Here is a 21463-nt window from a genome sequence, read left to right as displayed (position 1 = left end):
CCATTTACAGCATTGGGACTGGATCCACTTTTATTCTTATTTATTTTGCACTGAAAATAGATTATTTTGTATTAACTCACATATATCAGCAATTTGATTGATAGTATGTTCACTGTTTTGAAGAAGAATGAGCCAAATCATGTTTTTCAGTTTTATGTAAAACCTATGCTATGATTAAAACTATGACAAATTAACCAACGTTAAGCCCACTTATTCTTATGTAAGAGATAATTTGATGGCAAAGCTTTCTTCCACTAGTGACATTAAAATTTATGATGTAGGAAAAAATAATCCCAATGACTAATAATGTCTCTCACTGAAAATTAAACTAATGCTCACACTACATGTGACTAAATTGATGCTTGTACCCTCTCAAATTTGGGATTCTTAATGGTTCTCAGTAAACCTGGCTAATCTAACAAGCATAAAGAAAAGTTCTCTGAAGCTAAGTTTCTTTTTTGGAAGGGGCTCCACTGTGAACTCCCTGTTTCACTATGCTTATAATGTCACGCAATATAAATGATGAAATAAAACATACTTTCATCATAAATATCTTAGCTGAGTTTTCCAACTTCAACACGTTTTTCCTGGGGATGTACATATATAAACTTTGTAAAACCTGAGTGTAATTTGATTATAGAGTCATTTATTGCAGTTTGGGACAGAAATGTCTTAATATGCAAAGGTTCAGGCAGGTTCTAGGGATAGGATTTGCTTCTACTTGCTAAAGAAATCACTGGGACATTTCTGGTCCAGAAGACGTGGCTGAGGTGGGGAAGATTCAGTTTGACAGTTAATCATCAAGGGAAACTGAGGGCTCCCAGGCCACGAAGGTCATCTCATTGCTTCTTCAAAACTGACTGAAACAACCAGCCTCTGTATGTATGAATCTAAAATCATAGAGGCTTGGACATATAAATGCATGAGCAGAGGCTAAAGAATATCCACTATAAAAAAATGTACAAACTGATGCCATGTGTTGACAAATACTATACTCAGGAAAAAAAATATCTTTTCTATGCATATATATTACGGTGTTGAAAGAACACACAAAAGTGCTATAGAGTTGGTAAAAAACAATCTGTTATTTTTTAATATTTTTATTGATATGCTCAATAATAAAATACAAGTGTTAATAAATACATTGGTACAGGATAAGTTTATATCCAACAACAGTAAAAGAGTGATTCAAGTTGCAGTAATACACTGACAGGTAAATAGTATAACATTAGAAAAGCAAAATTCTTTTAACTTAAGGACAGACTGAACCATCAGGTATGGGTCTGAGATCAAGTAATACAGGTAGCAAGAGTTTTTCCCACACTGGAAAATGAAGGCAGTTTTCCAAATACTGTGAATTTACAAACATTGGGGAAGCGATACAATCCATATACTGTATACATCTGCCAGTGTTCTCTGGGATTCAGTCCGCACATTTTGTAAGTGCCGGTGGTACCTAATGAAGGCATTGCATAAAAACTCAAAAGTCTGTTTCTTTATTCTCTAAAAAGGTAGCACGGCCACTTGCTTATATGTGTGTCTGGATGTTTTCTATCAGCCCCCTGCTCCCACCACTCCTCAGCCAATCCAAAGAGAGGCTTGCAGGCTCTCATTCTCTCCTACAAAGCTAGTCTTGGTTTCTGAGCTTGGAACCAGCAGGAACAAAGCACCATTTACCCCTTATTTCTCTGCACCAATTGTATGGAGACACTAGACTTAGGTCCAGAGTGGGCACTATGATACAGTTGATCCCTTAAAAAATTTCCTCCTGGTACCTTGTCAAATGGGACAAAAAGCAGATTAAGTCTATAAAGGCTGTCCTTCTCTGCCTGGCATTAGGAGTGGGGGACAACTGGGGCATTACTTCTCCCAGGGTCTGTCATTCTGCAGAGTTAACATATATTGTGTGCAGTACATTACAAGCCATCAATCAACATTTAATAATATAAGCCGTGATATTCACATTATTCTCCCTTTTCAATCTCCATTAAAAATAGAAGCACAAATAAAATGCTGAAGGAAAGCCACACATTTCTCAGAGCCCAAGTAAAATAAAGCATGTGTACGAAACATAGTAATGGCCACTGAAAGATAGCCTGTCCATGCCTTATGACATGAGTGGCATGTAAAGAAAGTGATGCTAGAAAAAAAAAACACTCTCTTAGGACAAAATCTATTAGGAATTTATTTTTGGTCCTTTTAAAGAAAGTGCTCTCAATGCTCTCTGTTTCCATGAGGGGAATTCAGAGTATTTCAATTAAAGTAAGAAGAAAAAAGCAAAACCAAACCAAACAAAAATAATGATATCTTAATCAATTTTCCCTCCCCTGGGCTCAGGTAAACCATTTTACTTTTGTCTTGACTGCACCCAGCCTCTGATAAAATAAGTACAATTTCAGCAGCAAGACCATTTTTTATAAAAGATAATATGATGCCTAAAAGGCAAACAAAAATAAGTATGATGTGAAGTTTCCCATTTTGTCATGAAATAATTTTGTTTAAATTTAAATTTTTATAACCTACTAATCTTGCTGTAAGGAGCAAAAATAAGGGTAAAAATATGCAGTGATATATTAATAATATTAAAGTCACCATCAGCTCAGATTCATTTCTGGACAACTTTTGCAGTATTGAGAAATCTCCACCAAAGCCATAAAAGTATTTCTCCAAAGTTAAATGCACCTTATTCACTATTTCCTAAGTTTCATATGAACCAGCAATTGTGTTTCTTATAGGCAAGTGCATTTTGGGGAGCTGAGAGGTAAGACATCTCCAACAAGGAAGGAGAGAGGATACTTGGGATTATATTTGGTTCAGCCTTATCAAAAGAGAGCCTTTGAGGAAAATTCAGCACTACTGTGCCTACTTTTTATTTAACTTTTAATCTAAATTCTTTTGAATTCCTTTCCATTTGCAGTTTTCAGAGAGTCTGGAAAAAAACAAATGTAATACTCTGTGACAAACCATTAAACTATTTTAGAATGTTGCATAAGCAGGGGATGAAGCCAAAAAATGAATTACTTTCTTCAATTATATTTTTCTCCCCCAAAACACTGTTTAACACCAAATTAAGAGTCATGCACACAAAGGTGGATCCCATTCATGCAATTAATGATAATGGCAAGGGGATATACCTGATCCTGAAGACTTTCACCTCCTGGTCTGGCAGAAGATTCCTCACAGACAGCAAGACTGCGAGTCAGTTTACCTTTTCCTGCTCCTGACTAGGAAGGGGGAAAGAAAAGGGAAGGAAAGGAAAATAAAGAAAACAAACAGGAAGCATTCTCAGACTGCCAAATCATCTCCACATTTACATAACTTCCCCAAATGAGATTTTTAAAACCAAACTTCAAGTCTGCCAATCAGTACTGTCTACATTGGCTCAAAGCATCATACCTCTGTATTGATGGGGATGGAAGTAAAGAAGAATGTGAATAGATACATTTAAAAAAATACTTTTAGTAAATTGTGTGCATCACATTGGGAACATAGGAAGAATGAACTGCTGTCATTTCATGAAAATATCAGCAGGAAAAAGTGATAAAAATTTTTACTAAAACTAAGTTTGCAGGAGATTTGACTGAGAAGACGGTTAAAAGGATGAAGAGTGTGTACTAAACAGTAGTATCTGTTTACTTCAAGGCAGAAATCAAGTAGTGAGAATAAAATATCTACTCTAAATTTTATTTAAAATAAAAACCAAACAAATGGTCATTTGTTTTGTAAAATACTGTCAAATCTCTAAGTGTGAACACAAAACAAGCGGTCATTTGTTTTGTAAAGTACTGTCAAATCTCTTAAGTGTGAACACAGGATGAAATACATACATTTGCAGCTATTTGAACACTAAATCCTCTAACTAAAAAATATGCAGTGCCATAAAGTAAGACATGCATAAACACAACCCCATCAAAAACAGCCAGCACCAGTACAACCGAGATCCCCCACAATATCTGGACACAATCATCTGAAATGCTGGCAAATCCTTTAACTCTGATGTAAAATATGTAATTTATACCCATGATATCAGGTCTACCTAGAATGTTAAGAACCCTACCTTGGATTTTCTTCTTTCTTGATTCTGAGCCTCCAGCCGCCTCTGTATGTTGGAAAGAAAATAAAACAAAATAAAATAAAATAAACAAAAACGAACAGTAAATCAACAACCGAGAGAAAGAAAGAGAGAAAAATGTCACTACCGGCTACAGTAGAGAAGTCAATAATAATAGCAACAGAACATCACAACCATTAGGGAGGACTCCTCCTTCCCTAGCTTTAAAAAGCTTTTGACTAACTTTTAGCTCTTTTCTGTTTATAACAACTATTGGAAAGGGGACAAGGAAAAGCCAGCTTTGAAGTTTTTTGGCCATCATGCAGTTATCTGCCTTTGTTAACTGTTGGTATATAAAGAGTTAACACTTCTGTAGTTTAGTTAAAAGAAAATCAATACTTACAAGCTATTTGTAAGTGCAGTTTGCTTTCCTTCTACCAAATCTCTTTCCCTTGTAAATCATGATATGTTTCGCAGCACTTTTTCATTTCCTTTAATCACTCCCAGTCTTTTCTCCTCCTTCAAGTACTCTCTCTTTGGCTGGGAAATCTAGGGTTTAGCTTGTTTGCTACTAAGATTTGAGCCTTAGCACGCCCATGAAAGTCAAAGGAACACCTGCCTTTGATTTTTCTTAGTTTACCATGAATTGAGTCTTCATCTTTCCACAGAATAGCAAATTCATTTTTAAAACTCAGCTAGTCTAAAGCTGCCTTGGGAGAAGCCCTCTATGTACATCTTGAGGTGTTCTGGAAGTTGGTAAGGGGATGCTGTGTGCAAATTCAGGAAATAAATACTTTCCTATGACTTTTTTCCCCACAAAACACATTTTAGAGCATGGTTGGGTTAGGACAAAAAGTGACAAAAATTGAAAAAGTAGGAGACTAGCATTTCCTAATGATATAACTAGTGAAACTCTTTAAAAAATAAATCTCTAAAGTATTCTGAAAATAAAAGAAGGGAGCTGCACACAGTTGTATGAGAGTCAGGGTCTCTTCATGCTCACTCACCTGCAGTTCCAGTTTCTCCTCTTCATCCAGACTTTCTGATTTAACAATGCCGTTCTCTGGAGTGGCCGTCTCCTGCTCAGTCCCTCCTTCCTCTGCTATTGCCTGATTCAGGTCTCCTTGCTCAGACATTCTCCCAGATGCAAATTAAAATAACAAGATTTTATGCCCTAGAAGGTTAAGATATCAGGAAATAAAGTCAGTGCAAGGTATTTACTATCATTCTTTAGAGATTACATTTCTCCTTTCATATTCAAATCCAAAAGAGCAATTTTGAGAATTTTATACAAAAGGGGGAAAAAACAAGATGAAATCAAGTACCCAAGGCATGCACAAGAGGCAGATGCAGTTGTCCCATCCACACCCCCTTTACACACACTTGTGAATACACCTTGCCATCAAAATGGGTCAACAAATCTTAGAGACACATAACTCCCACACAACTACCAGTTCCCCATTCTCCACTACAGAGTAGAAGAAGCAACAAAAGAGGATATTTCTCCAACTTTTGAACAAATGACCCTCGACTTCTGACTCAAGATGTGGCATTGATGTTCTGCAGCATCTCTAAGATGACTGAAAAATTATTTGCAGGTTCCAAACATAGACATGCTTCCCTAGGTATAAAGAATACAGTAGTCTGCAAGGTCAAAAAAAAACTATAGAAAAGGTAATAATTCAGCATAAATATGGTATCTAATTTTGGCAATAAACCTTTGAGGGATAACATTTCCAGGCTTCGAACTGACTGCTACATTATTAAAAACATAAGCCCTCTCCCAAGCTCCCGAGCTCCCAAGCTCCTGTCAGTTGCTGGTGCGACAAGATCCTGTGGAAGGAAGTCTTTGGCAGGCAGCTCTAGTGAAGCTATCCCAACTAAATGCTACTTCTCCAGGCTCACAATAGTCTACAGACACTGGAAATGGCTTTTCAGAGTTAAAATCTGTTATTATTTTATTCTCCCTACCTTTATAAAACCCCTGACACTTCCCCTTCTGATGTGCTGTCAAATGAGGCTCATGAATAATTTAGCATTTACTTCCTCCTCACTTTTTTAAGCTGTGAGAAAAATAGAAAGAAAAAAAAGAAGAAAGAGAAGGAGGGAGGAGGAGGAGGAAGGAAGAGGAGGAGAGAAGAAGAAAGAAAGAAGGAGAAGGAGAAGCAGAGAGAGGCGCTGTAGCTTAGAAAGTTAGTTCTTTTCAAAAAAAATCCCAAGCAATGACTGTCCCATTCCCAGTCATTACAATGGTAATTATTACTAGACAAATAAGAGTTTTAATATGTTTCTTTGAGAGTATTCAATTACCATTTACTAATTCAGTAACTTTATTTCCAACTGAAAATAGGAAGCATGAGAAAAATCTAAACCACAGAAATTTTGCTAAAATCTACCATGACAAAACAGATGGTATCTAATGATATCTTTAAAATACACAGGCTTATTCAGCAAAGGATTGTGGGAATGTAAAAGGAGGCTTTCCAACAGGATGGTAGTTTGAGTCTGTAAAGTGACTAGTAAGCAATGCATTCAGGTTTTGGGAGGTTTTAGGATATTTCATCCAGTGCATTCTGACGGATTTCTTATATTTCAGTGGCACTCAGTATGCGTGGTTAACAAAATAAAAAGTTCCATTTTCCACTGGCAAACAGCTTGTTTCTCAGTGCATTGGATAGGGGACTTCTGTTGCCCTAACTTGTTTTTTAGAGTATTTAAGTAAAAAACAGAACGTGACCAGATTTAAAATGGAGTGAACAAATTGAGCTCTAATTCTCCAAACTACAAGCCAAATGAGTCTCTGATACAGATCCTGTCATGGTTACATTCAGTGAACTGCTGGATGCAAACAGGCACATTTATATAATAATAAATCTAAAATGCAGATGAGATGACAGCCAGACAACAAGACCTTTACCTTTGGTGCAGAATTCCTGCTGTAGGTCTTGGCGACTTACTAGCGGCTTCTGTCGTTCTACGCCAGGAAAATCCACACAAGTGATCAGAGACAACTGGAGTCCCATGTCCCCATTAACAGTTCGGAATGCCCATCTCCATGCGATTCCCTTACACAGTGTGACACATCGTCAACCTGAAAAAAGATGAAAAATAAATAATAATAATTGCAATAATCATGGTAGGGTGAAGGATGAAATAAATAAGACGGGGTTTCTAACACTAATGACCAGCTTCCAGCAAATCACGTTCACAGCTTGATCCAGCTCCACCTGTCTCAAGCTGCCTGCTTCTTCTCTAATGAAGGCTACAGCCGGCTGTTCAAGTCAGAACGGCACCCACGCAAGGAGCTAAAATTAACAATTGCATTATGCACCGAAGATTACTCACTTCAATTTTAACCTTTTTTAGTGAAATCTCGCACTTTGTATTAAAAAAAAAAAAAACAAGCTTGTGTGTTTGCCTCAATGAGAATCAGGATCACCTATGAGCAAAAGTCTTGCCTCTTTTTCTAACCAAAGCCTTTGTCTTAATTATAGATTACATTATACATTTTAATGCTGTTTATGTGGTTTCTCTCTTTATGAAAGCTACCTGAATAAAGTGTACAGAAAGGTTTTGATTTAATGAAACATTCTCTATAAAAGTTAAAAAAAAGAAGAAGAAAACTTTTATAATGGCATGGCTGAGAAAGCTCTTTTCTCTCTACTTATAGTTTGGGAAGAAGAATTCCTAATATTCTTGTTGCAGGGTGAACACAATCTATCCATAGCCCTCCCTCCCCATCGGGATTGCCACTGCCAGCTGGGCATTCTGTTTGACAGCAAAGAAACACTGACAGAGGGATTCAACAGATTTGCAAACTTCAAGCCTGTTGAAAACAATCCACGCTATAATGTGCACTTTCTCTTTCTCACAACTCCTACAGGAGCAGCGGCAAAGACAGCTTGAATGCAAACACAGAGACGGGCTCCTAATAATATTTGCCCAAATCAGGCTGCATCTCTTCCTTTTCCCTATAACGCTATTCTGGTGCACAACGGCTAAATCCAACAGCATGCACACCTCTTCCAACACATACCTGCCTATGAAAACACTAAATGCATCCCAGTTACGTAGTTTGAAAGTTAGAAACCCTCTCTCCCTCCTCCTTGCTACCCTCTTCTCCCAAGTTTAAATGAGCACAGCTGGTTCCTTACAGGATTTTACTGTGGCTATATTAATAACATATTGGGTTACAAAGCCATTTGTTGTGCAAGGGGAAAGCAACTGTTGAAAATGCAATCAGTAGTACAGTCAATAGTTTCTGGATTTATTCATGTTTTATGAAGATGGATGATTAGACTTTAAACTATGTTTCTTCCGTTTTTGGAAATTATATGGCTTTTGAGAGCTAGACATGCATTTAGGAAAAAACTGGATTGCTAATCAATAGTAATTTTAGTTTTTCAATTTTGATCAGTTTCACCATAGCTACTATAATACTCAATATTAAATAGAAATCATCGTGTCTTAAAAATTAGAATCTATTTAACTAAGAAGCCCGTTATCTAATATGTCTTAGCATAAATGTCAGTGATGGTTATGAAAAGCATTCTGGATTCTGTTGTACTTTTTCCAAGTTGAATGAAGTTCTCAAGGATCACAGCAACTCTTTTGATTTCTCTTTAAGACCCTCATATTTGTACAGTTCACTCAGCAGGTGAACAGCAATGTAATTTCCAAAACTAAGTCTTAGATGCATTATTCCAGCCTCAGTAGGAGGATGCAAGATATAATTCTTTCCAGGAAGAGAGAAAGAACAAACTGATATTCACATAACTAAATCAAAGCGGGGACAGCCTGGATATATGTGTATGCGTAATTACCAGGACACGTTTTGAAATAGCACCGAGCTCTAAAGTCAGCGAGGTATTATTCTTGCATGCCTGAATCATAAAGTCATCATCTACCAAGATAAAAGAGAAAATGGGCATATGGGAATGAGCAGAGAGGAACATATGGATCACAAATATTTTTGTAACTGATTAAAATTGTTCTCTTTGCTGAGAAAGCAGTGCCAGAAAATCAACCCTACTTCAGCTTTCTGCTCACCAGACTAACCGGACTCTTCCACTCCCATTTCATCTTGATCTGTTTCAATTTCTTTCATTTTTGTAAATAACCCAAACTATTTTCAACAAATATCTTTTCTTCAACATTTGGTTAATGAATATTCTGGCCAAATTTCAACTGTTACAGTTTGAAGGATGGAAGGAGAAAGAAGAGACTATATATAAATGCACAAAATAAAAGTTACTATCTTTTTTTAGTGGAAATACTATTTTAAACATAATTTTGTGGGTAGCATTTAGAGAAGGTTGTCAATAGTTTGCAAATTCAGCTACAGGAAATTAATCAACAATGCTGTAAACTATTTACCATGAAGAAAGCAAGTAAAATAATTGCTATATCACTTTATATTCACGCTGTTTCTTATTTCTTTAGTTTAGAGTTGAACACAGTAACAATTCAGGTTGTGGAGATGAGGAAGAAAGGTAGGGAGAAGAAAGGCAAAATGCAAAGCACCAAATATTATATGCTGTCTTTCATCATCACTATCAAAATAGATATGTCCTAAGTGTATGTGTGTGTGTCTGTGTGTGTGTGTGTATTACACATATTAATCACTGTGCTACCAATTGGGAAAGAAAGGTCAGATTTGATTCAAATTTCGGCAATAATTTAGTTCACCGATGAAAGGGAAATTAAAGGTAAATTTTTATCAATAAGTTGGGAGTGTCACTGTATTAGTCACTTTCTTCACAATATTTATGCTAAAAATTAACAAGAGATGGACGAATATTAACCCAAATTAGCATGGGTACTTTATGATGAAACAACACAGTCAAGATTTACTTATTGAAATTGAAATGTTTTGCTTATATGCACTGCTTCTTCTTTTTAAGCTGGGCATGGTTCTGTAAATGAAAACCACTTGTATATTGGGGTGATGATTGATTTGTCAAATTGCCACATAGATATATAAATATTGCAATACTATATAAGCCAAGCATATAACCCATTCTCAAAACAATTATTCTGTTAAAGTTTAAGAAAGATTTTGAACCTTTAAAATTAAGTTTAAAGCAAGTAAAAAAAAAGTCATTGGGATGTAATCATTTCAAAAATAAGAGCAACAATGCCATGAATAGAATGCACATACTAATATCTTTAGCAAGTCTGAAATTTTCCCAAGGTGATCAAAAATATCAATGAGAAATTTTCACATTAATTACACACCCAAAATGCAATCGTTCAATAGTGTATAAGAAACACTCAACCAGGAGCTTTACCCTTTAATTAAACTCAACCTCATGTGCAGGCATTCTGTTAGATTCTTGAGCCATCATGAAAATGCCAAAATTGCCAGAGAACCATTTTATTGGAAGAACAGAGGGGGACATTTAAGAAAATAAATTTTCTGGTTAAGATTTCGGGGAATATAAATGTTTTAATGAATATCCTTGTTTAAGCTTTAATCTAAGAGCCTGACATTTTATAAACATGTAGAAGGTTATATATAGGATCTCACATTTTCTTTTTTAAGTGTAGTGACCTGGATCAAACATAACCAAGATCAACATTTAGCAGAATGCCAAAAGTGGAAGGAACTGATGCCAAAGCTGTGCAAAGGAGTAGCACCATAATAATCATGAATGCCATTAAAACTAAGGAAAGTCTGTTGTCAATAAAAACATCTGAAGAAAGGCCTTGTGCCAGTGTTTTATTTCTTCACTTGTATAACAAGTCTTTACTGAGCTTCTACTATGAGCAAGAATGTTCTACATTGTGACATGTTATTCAGGGGAACTAACACAATCTCACATTTCAAAATCTTTTTTTCTTCCTGAATATAAATTAAAAAATAAGCAAATTAATATACACACCTACAGATCAAAGGCAGAAAATGATACTATAAGAGGGGAAATTGGAATTCTGCTTTACAAAATTTCCTCTGACATATTGATGACACATATATATACAGACTAGTTCTGTGGATGTAACATTCCATGGTTAGTACTTGACTCACACCAGTACCTACTAAATGCTATCATCATCATCTTCATCTTAGCAGTACCTGGTGACATACATTGCTATTTATCTATCCAATGTGGACACGGCAAGAATAAAAAGGTTAGATAGAGAAAATGCAATGTTCAGAGAACACCTGCACCTCCACCAGAATCAATGCATGTACAGCCAATGTGCTTTCACCAACAAAGGGTAACAGACATCATATTTCACTGAAAAAGACAACTCTATAATTTTTTTCCCAAAGCTTACCCTGGATATGGTCCTGGAAGAATACAAACATCAGGATGTCAATAATCTGAATGACAGAGCTGGATGGAATGCAATAGCTGATGGGCAGCCTTGTCACAAGACTGGCCCAGTTTGTGCATATTTCTGCTACAGATAAGGAGGGTTTTTTTGACCAAAATCAATGTCACAGAGAAAGAAGCCAAAGGCTCTGCTCCCATGTTAGAAAATAAGCCAAGAATCCGACAGCATCAAGGTTAGTTTTAGTTTGAGTGTGTGACCATTGAGACCAGTCCAAAGATTTTTAAATGGCCTAAACTTCCATAACCCATACAGGCAAATCACCACCTTACATTTCCAACATCATTCTATTAAGAGTCTGGCATAATTTACCCACATGCAAGGTGGTGTCATCAACCTCCAGCATGATGCAAACTTTAAAAAAAAAATGCAAATTCCCAGAAAACCACAGAGCTGCAAAGAAGCTTGAAATTAGTTAGCCTAACTGACATTAAATTCAATGATTTGGACAAGATCTAGAACCAGACTTATCTACAAGCAGAGATGGTTCAGGAAACATAATCATTTTGACCGGGTGTCAGAGCTCTTTTCAATAACCTGTGTTCCTCTAGTGATGGTTCTATTAGAAATATAGGGCAAGTTTACCTAATCTGTGCAATTAATTCCCAGTATGTCGCAAGAGAGACCCACACATTGTTTCTCACAGGACCGCTATCTTTTCTCCTTGTGAACGAGCCTACAAATACTGCACAGAAATGTCCTGAGCATATCATCTGATGATGGCATGTGTGTCCCTTTCTTGGTTTTATCCCCCAAATCACATGGACACATTTGGGTTTCTAAATATTATGCTCAGCTTCTCCTTTTGAAAATCCTTAAGGCCCATTTTTCATAGCTATCAGAATGCCATAAAGTTGTCTGAGATCTAGCTGCCCAACTTCCTCCTTCCACACCTAGAACTCATAGAGCCCATCTTTCCAAAAGCCACATAGAAAATCACATGCCTGCATTATTCCCAGATAAAGTATACCCAGGTTTTGTAGGTAGGCATCATAATTTTTTAATGTGGAACAATTAATTACAATCCATATTGGTGCTGAAACACGGGTAACATTTCAAAAAAAAAACATCTCCTTAATCTTCAAGCAAAAAGCCAGGATCTCAGACTTGAGTAATGGCCTCATGATTCCTTGTGTAACTGAAACAAATTTCACAGGTACTTAAATAATACTGTTGGGATCTTGTGGATAACGATACCATATAACTTTTCTAAGACAAAAATGTTCTTAATCTCAGTGAGTTACACACTTATCCTATATATTTCTCTCAGTATCACTGTTCTATGATCTCCTATATCAAGCAGTACTATTTCAGGGATGAAAATGTGAAATGATCCTCTGAAATGATGATATTCTTGTTTGGGCATTATTAATCTAACTGGTACTGGAAATTCTGCATTCTACATCCAGTTCAATTCAATTCAATAAAATATTTAAAAGTTTCTTCCTTATCTGGGTGTCAAGAAAACAATTCATTATTTATTTTCAGTTATTTCTATTGGAGACACTCTCTAATGGAACAATAATTTTTCATAAAGTGCATATCTTCATTTCTGGTTTAAAGGGTTCAAAAACATACAATTCAACACAAAGAAAAAAGGCATTTTTTAATAAATGGGGGAGAAATACTAATTTTAATAGTAATCATTATATCTGACATGAACTCTTTTCTTCTTCATTCCTACAAGATGTGAAAGAAGCATCTGTCATTTCAAAAACAATGAAATAACAAATGTGATGCAGTTAGAGGTGCCAAAATGGGAGCTAAGTGTTTGAGTTATTAAAACCTTTCTCAAAGAAAGTAAAAAGGAAGAGACATTTAGGTAAAATGAATAAAAGCAAATAAAAATTGCTAAGTTGTTATTTTGTCTGATTTTTGAAATGTCCATAAAAGCCATGTTTACTCCTATATATACATTAGGGAAAATAAGATGTTTCCATTGCTATGACATCTTTGTTTTATGTCAATACTTAGTATTTGCTACCATAAATGACTATTTCATGCCTTAATATTGCCTTTTCAGATTTATTATTACCAAAATCATCACTCCAAACCTTTTAAAAAGGAATCAACATAGAAGTTTTAATTGCCCATCTATGACCTCAGCTCCCTCCCTAACAGCAAAACGAATGAAAGGATTTTCTTTCTAGGGGCGCAAAAGAATGAAAGGGGCCAAGTCCTCAAAATTAAAAGGCAAAATGTGAGCATATAGAATCTGTGATCACAGAAGCTATGGTCACAGGAGGTGTACTCCACTTCCAAAAGGGAGGGACAGAGGGCAGAGAGAGATTAGCAGAAACGGATGTATGCTGCCATCCTAAGCATAGCTTGTGGAATTTCAGAAGACACAGGAACAAAGGGAGATTCCAGTTATATAGGGCAGCTCTGAGCTATAGTTTTGTGTTAACATCTTAATAGCATTCTCTTTCTGCAAGATTCAACAACCACACCAATGAAACAACTACCTTTTATTGAGTACTACAGTGGTATTTTTTGACTGAGTTTTCTACATAGATTATTACATCTATTAATAATTCTACATAGATTATTACATATATCATTACAACTACCTTTTACTGAGTACTACAGGGATAATTTTTGACTGAATTTTCTACACAGATTATTACATCTTATCCTCACATCAAATACATCTATTCATTGCTAGCCTACAGCAGGGAAGACAGCAAGCTGTCTGCCTGTCCTATATCTTTAGTGTTAAGTTGGCCAGCTGATGGCTCGTTCAATCACTGGATTCCCCAGGTCTCAGAAAAAGCAGATGAATCGTTCTTTAACAAAGCTCAAAATTTGAACCAAGTAGTAAAAAAGATTCTCTTCCCACTATTATGTAAACTCCACAATCATGGGGATTTTTGCCTATTTTGTGTATCTCTATATTAACCCCAATACTAAGAATAGTGCCTGGCACATAGTAGGATTTGTTGACTCAGTGAATGAAAAGAGGCTTAAAGCCCTACCTGGATTCTAATCAGTAATGGCTATGTGACTTTGCTGTGTTTCTGCATCCTCCACCTAAAGGCCAAGATATCTAATCATGCAAAGACCTATGAAAACTAATGTGGCAATAAAGTTTTTTCTTAAACTAAAGCAACAGCCACTAGAAGGTACCTGAAAGTAAAACCAGGACATGTTTCTGGAGGTTTGGATCTCATGAAGGCTTTGGTCTTGTTAAGCTCTGTGATAGTGGGTCTATCCATTCACAGAGAGCTAGGCATATTTATTGATCTCCTACTGTGCAGAATATTTTGTGGCCTTCTGGATATGATACCGGGAAAAGGAAAGAGATGGTGCTTGCTAGAAAGCAGCTATGAAACTAATTACAGAAGTCAGCAGACAAAGGGATTTGAGAGCAAAGCAACTCAGAGGACTGAAGCATATAATATAAACACATATGACACTGCTAACATTAAACTTAGGGTTTTCTCAATGTCTTTTGAAAGCTAATTTTGAAAATCTATCTTAATGAAACTAAAGAATATAAGTAAGGAAAAACAGAGACAATGGAAAAGATATTCTCATTAAAGATAAAAGGAGAGTGCTGAACCTTTGAACTGATGATGCACATGTGGTTGAGTTTCTTCAGGCTCTTGGTGCTTTCTGAGTTTTTCTGAGAAAGTGATGGCATCATTAATTGCATGATTTATCATAATTAAACTGGCCAAACATCTAGGCCTTGCTTATATTGCTAGGTGACAAAAAAACTAGATAAAGCAATGTCTTTCTCTCCTTTCTTCCACACTTGACTTCTTTCAGTATTGCATGAGGTTTCCTCTGAGTGCTTACTCTAACAGGGTCCTCATCGAACTGTCATTTCTCCCCTTAGGAGGAAGTGCCACACAGTTCAGGGGCAACGGTGTTCCTATTACAAAGTGGAAGATAATATATTCTCATCACATGTGCCTGCTCTGCCTCCTCTTAAATGCTGGGGTCTTTTGTTTTTTCTCCCTGTTTTGTTTCTTCCTTTCTCTACATTGCCCAATATAGTGTTACATAAAATTACATATTAACACCACTGAAAACAGTCACGAAAACAAAAAAGTGCTGTGTTGAGATCAACATATTTGCTAGAAAAAAAATGTAAGTGTTCAAGAAATAATTCTTACTCTCCTCAGACTTTCTGAAAATAGGTCAACTTGAAATATAAAATAATTCATTTGACATTGGCATTTATTTTGGTAGCAAGATTGTGTTGGAATTTTTCCTCACCACAGTTAAATATCTTTCGGTGTGTTTAAATGGAAAACGCAAGAGAATAACAACAAAACTACCTGAGAATGGGTGTGGATGTACTGCAGGAAAAGTGTCCATGTTCAGGACCTCAAGTGCTGAAGAGCGGGTTGCAGAAGTGTGTTTCATCTGATGTCTCTTTTCCTGGGAGACAAGGAAAGCAGCCAGGGGAGTGAAAGGAGCTATGTGCCTTTGGAGAGAGGACTTACAGAGACTCTGGTACAGCAAATGTATGGCATATGAAAATAAATATGCAAATGAGTGTCTCAAAGCCTTTATTTCTAATCTGTCAAGGGTTTGACTTGTGTTGGGGGCCATGCTTTAAATACTAGCGTTTTGAATAAATGTTCCAGATGAAGAATGCCAGCACTAGACTCTAAGTTCCTTGGACAGAGAGGGCCCTCAGGCCAGTGTATCTTCCAACTGTTGTTTAGTGCAGAGCAGGAGCACTATCGATACCAGCTTGTTGAAAGGATAAATGAATACATTCCTGGGAGGAAAACATTTTCAGGAGCCTCACAACACATTGATGGAGCAGAATCTGCATGTTTTTCTTTTTTTTCAATGTGTCCACAGCTTAGCCAGAAGGTACTTTCCCACTTAAACCATCTGAATTGGCGTGTGTTTGTTTGTGGCAGGCAGCACTCAGGCTCTGGGTCCATCTGTGGCAATGCTGATCGGACTCCAGATGCCCTGCTTTGAAAATAACCGAAAGAGACCATGTGGTTGGTCATCTGTAAGAGAAGGGCTGCAGTTTGAGTTTGGCCGACCTATCATCATTCAATGTGAGAATTACGATCACAGGAGCATGCTCTACCTAAAAAGCCTGACATGACCCGATGATGTCAACCTCTTCATATCCCCTGCCTGCTGTAAGATTGACTTTATCTGATATTCCTTTTTTTTTCCTTTTTAAACAAAACATTCTTGTTTGAAGGAGAAGTGAGAGAGTTGAACGTAACTACATTCAAGACTAAAAGCATTTTCAGGTGAACATCTGCATGATGGACTCTCCTACTTGGGTGTTCCCTGCACAAACCTGACAATAAGACCCTTCAATCCTAGCAAGCCAGAGTCAAAGAAAATGGGTGTTTGCTTTTTGTAATGTTCATGTTTCAAAATATTTAATACTTTTCAATGATCTTATAAAAATAAATGCTGGTATAATCTCTGTGAATTATTAGAACATGCTATCATTACCTGTTACTAAAGAAAGAGGAAAAAGCAGATTCTCAAACTATACTAAATGAAGGACCTGGCAGAAACTATTGATATTTGGGAGGGTCACAGTCAATCTGAACTCAGATGATGACAGACGTTGGTGTGTGGTCCCAGGGCTGAATGGTCCATGTAGTACTGAAGAAAAACGGTTAAACTGTGCTCAGAAACTCCCTGGGGAGTCCTGATGATGAAGTTGAAGATTTGGGGATTTTATTTATGGATTCTACAATGCCTAAGCTAAGTGCCTGGAAGGGGTAATTAGCTTTGTACATGGTTGTGATGGGCACACAAAATAGTTTTAAAGTGTACTTTACAGACACTTCAATAGAAGAAAACTGTTGGTGCACCTAGTGCAAATTGACACTTCAGAAAGAAAGATGTGAAGTTAACCCACCCACTTGGGTGTCTGTAATTTGTAACCTTGCACTTGAAAAGAAAATGTGATGTGGCATTCCTATGACAAATGGAACAATCTGATCCCTGAAATGGAGGCTGAAAATCTGGCATTACACAAAAGAAAGGAAACATAAGAAAGTGTGGTTTTGAACGTTTAAAAGAGTGTACATCCAAACTATGGATGTGGAAATTGCTAGGGTAAAATTATCCAAAAAAGAATCAAATGTACAATTTGATATATCACAGAAATCAACTATCTGTCGATCTTATGTAATATAAAATACTCAGCTTCTGAGCTGTGGGCTTATTTGTGAAAGCTTCAAGATTTTAAAGTAGATAAGAAAGGAGAAGCCAGCAGTTGCATTTGTAACATATAGCAAGGTACTTTCAGAACTGGAATCTTTTTTTGTTGAGTTGTCTCCTTAATAAAGTCTAAGGCCTAATCTTTGGGAAAAATCTTATGTAGTGGGAGAAATTATTACCTTTCTTTGCTCATAATGATAATTAGGAAGGAAGGAAGGAGGGAAGGAAGGAAAGAAGGAAGACCCAACTGTCAAAAACTCTCCTGCAAATATATGAAAGTCGAATATGAAATATTTGGAGGAATGTATTAGTATGATGAAGGCTGCAGCAAAAATAAATATAAAACTGTGAAAACAAAAGGGGTCATTTATTCTTTATTGCTAGCACCTAGCAGAGAGGACTGTTCATAATTATAGTTAAGTATTATATTAAGAATAGCATTTCCTCGTATTTGATAAAGTCTGCTAAATAGAAAAATGTGTTCTATGCCTCAAAGATCACATATTTTCAGTGGAAATAAGATATAAAGAAAGTAAAGAACAAAATGAGATCCTGTTGCATCTCAAAACATGCATGATGACGAGAGAAGTAACTTGAATCTCCAAGTACCAAAGAAGTCTAAGCATATTTACATAAATGACTACTTTTAGTCAGTCTCACAAGGCATTATTAGTATCATAATTTTAAATATTGTAATTTGAATCTTGGCAATTTGCAAATGTAAAAACGGCAGATCCCAGGTATCTAAAATCCTGTGTGGTTCAAAACTATCCTCATATCCTGGTAGACTTCGTTTTCAGTTTTGGGAGCACTAGCTCTCTGCTGGCAACTCTATGGCCTGACCACTCATATGGGGCTTGGGCATACCCCCAGATGCCAATTCCAGATTAGGCCATGATTGCTCTACACTTCAGAGACTCCAGCAGGAGCAAGGAGAAGATAGCATGCCAGCCAGTGGAATACATTGGCTATTTGCTCTACTGGCAATCCACTAGGCTCCCCAAGATGCCACACTTAAGGTGATGCTGCAAAACTGAAAAGAAATGCTGCCCATCCAAATACTAAAAATGCTCTGTTTTTTAGGTTTCCATTTTATTTTAATTTATTAAAAAATATACACTTCCAAAAATTTACACTTCTATATTTAGGAATACTCTTCCCCCAAAATGGATAAGAACAAAGTCAGAGATGATACTTTACCATGAATAGTAGCAAGAAATTTCTGAGGGAGGGACATTGTGAATTTCCTGAGAGGGAAATTTGTGTTCTCACTTACTTTATGACTTTCTTCTTTCTTCTTCTTCTTCTTCTTCTTCTTCTTCTTCTTCTTCTTCTTCTTCTTCTTCTTCTTCTTCTTCTTCTTCTTCTTCTTCTTCTTCTTCCTTCTTCTTCTCCTTCTCCTTCTCCTCCTCCTCCTCCGCCTCCTCCTTCTCCTTCCTCTTCCTCTTCCTCTTCTTCTTCTTCCTCTTCCTTTTCCTTCTTCTTCTTCTTCCTCTTCTTCTTCTTCTTCTTCTTCTTCTTCTTCTTCTTCTTCTTCTTCTTCAAGAATAAAACTACTGCAGGTGATCTTCAAGACTTACTGACTTCCAAAGTGCAGTATTTTGGAGTGATACTGCATCAATACCATTGCAAAATTTCATTATAAATTAACTTGTCATGCATTATGATCCAATTTAAGACTAGATTACATTTCCTTTTAATTAACTAGAAGGACTCTTACATATCTTTTTCTCTTCTTTTAATCTAGCACCTCTTTCAAATATATTAAGAAGCGATCGAAGCTACAAATAGAGTCCAACTTCCAAGAGTCAATGCAAAAAGATTACTGCTTCTTTGAGAAGAATCTGAAAGTGACTTAACCCTCTCTCACATAAGTTATTTTAAAATGAGGAATATTGTACTAAAACATCTAGTAGAATGCTTGGAATTCAATAATAACTTGATGAATTAGTTATTTAATGAATTAATACATAAATTTAACTAGTCATGAGATTATGACACGTAATCACAATGCAAAATGACTGTGGTTTCATTCTTAAATTAGTTCCCCATTATCATTATCACTGCCACAAATCAGATTGCTAAATAAAACTAGTTTTACTATGATACAGTTTGAGATTTTGAATAAAAATTAAGTTAAATGTTAATATAAATAGTATCAATTTAAAACAATTTAAATATACTTATTGGAGACTCACTCTGTGCCTGACAGTATTTTGATTAAAGAATATAGGATAATAGGACTAGCCCTTAAAGAGTCACATTTTAGAGTGGAGGAAGCTGAGTCATAGATACATTAAGCATATCAAATATTTCACTCTAGGGGTGAGGCAGAGCCTAAATTCTGACAGATTGGTTCTGGGACTTCAATTTTATCCATACGCTTTTGAAATGAGTGAGGATAATAGTTACTACATGACTGGCAATAAATACTGAAGGCATGCCATAGTGATGCCAGTGGCAATTCAGGTGGGTAGAACCACAGGGGATAGTTGAGGTTGCATGTTTATTCTAACCTTTCCAAATCTCAAAAAAACCTGTTTACTTTTATAGTTGGAAAAAGTAAACATAAAGACTGAGAAGAGATAGAAAATAATGAATTAATTTGGATGCCTGTTTGCAGTGTTAATCACACTGTAAAGCATGTTTGTGGTTGAAATATAATTACCCATTTAATCAAAAAATAGAAAAGTAAAGATAATGGAAAAATTGTTAATAAAGCTAAAATTAAGAAGAAGTACATTTAATAAAATGTGCAATAAAAGGAATTTAGTCTATAAAAAGGTATGTTTGAAATTAATGTCAAAGACAAACTAAAATAAAAACCCTACACCTACACACAACCAAATAATTTAACAAAAATTTTAAAACTAGTTGAATAATGCCAAAAGAATGTCAAGATTAATTAAATAGACATTTAAATTATCATAAAATATGTTTTGTGCTTGGAATAAATGTCAAAATCAAAACAACTCAAAATTACTGAAAACAAAGTCAAGAATAATTTTGCAATATGACTTGGGCTAAAATTTCTTAAGAATTCAGGGATATTTTTGTGTGGAGCCACTGACTGGAATATTTTGTTCTAAGCTTGCTTCCCTCTACAAGAAACCAGTAAAAAATTTTCAGAAAAAAATAGCAGTTTGTGGGAATACCCTATAACTCCATTTAAAGAAATTAAATTCCCTTCTGCTTGGTAGGTTTAGATTCAGGGAAGGGTGTATAAGTGACAACATCGGTATTCATTTGTATCATTCTCAGTATATACTATTTATTAATCTCCTTGACTGAGTATCCCCCAAGTAGGTTTGCCACTTTTAATCAGCTCCTACTTCCAACCACTATTCTTTGAACCATAAGGTTGGAGTTGAGGTTCTGAGGATATGGGCACAGACCAGTTGAGCCATCATACAGTGAGCAATGATCTGGGTGTTTTAGAAACCACAACAATGCACACATTCTATCACATTTCCTTTAAAAAAACATTAATGAGCAGGATACATTTTACTGCCTTCCACATATTGTGCATACACTAACTAAATACCTTGATGAGAACAAGCATTACAACGATGACTGGAGTACAGCCCTGCCCTCTAGGAGACTCCAGGGGGAAGTTGTATTAACTTTTTACAAGATGGAATAGGGTTCATTAAGTAGCTCTTCATCTGCAGCTGTGCTTTTGAAAATGAGGATGGTTTCATGAACAAATGCAATATTTACCCAGATGATTCTTTTCTTGTTTCTCAAATATAGGAAATGACTAAATCCTGAATGTTTGATATAACCTCTTACCTCCAAATGAATGTTTTCACTATACAAGACAACTCAGTGTTAAAGTCATTTGAAAAGACCTATTAACTACTGCAATGTAGAACTAGATGCATGGATGTATGTGTGTGGTATCTAAGT

General features: G+C 36.0%; 1 protein-coding gene across 50 annotated transcripts in view; it reads right to left on the bottom strand.

Moving 5' to 3' along the window:
- Window positions 1-21463, bottom strand: part of ARPP21 (cAMP regulated phosphoprotein 21) — a 155716-nt gene that overhangs the window by 107599 nt on the left and 26654 nt on the right. For 33 of the 50 annotated variants that reach the window (XR_008546951.2, XM_009445126.4, XM_054680499.1 and 30 more), the window contains exons 2-5: window positions 6969-7142; window positions 5059-5225; window positions 4058-4099; window positions 3135-3224 (exon numbers count right to left, since the gene is read on the bottom strand). Coding sequence is in view for 49 of the 50 variants with exons in the window: in XM_009445126.4 (XP_009443401.2) it covers window positions 3135-3224; window positions 4058-4099; window positions 5059-5187 (261 nt within the window). In the remaining variant the exon portion in view is untranslated. The other 17 variants (XM_009445127.4, XM_054680514.1, XM_054680520.1 and 14 more) reach the window with 15 other exon arrangements.

Source organism: Pan troglodytes, chromosome 2 (assembly GCF_028858775.2).
Source record: "Pan troglodytes isolate AG18354 chromosome 2, NHGRI_mPanTro3-v2.0_pri, whole genome shotgun sequence".
Lineage (NCBI taxonomy): Eukaryota > Metazoa > Chordata > Mammalia > Primates > Hominidae > Pan > Pan troglodytes.
Note: the sequence above shows the minus strand (reverse complement) of the source record. Positions and strands in the feature narration are given on the sequence as shown.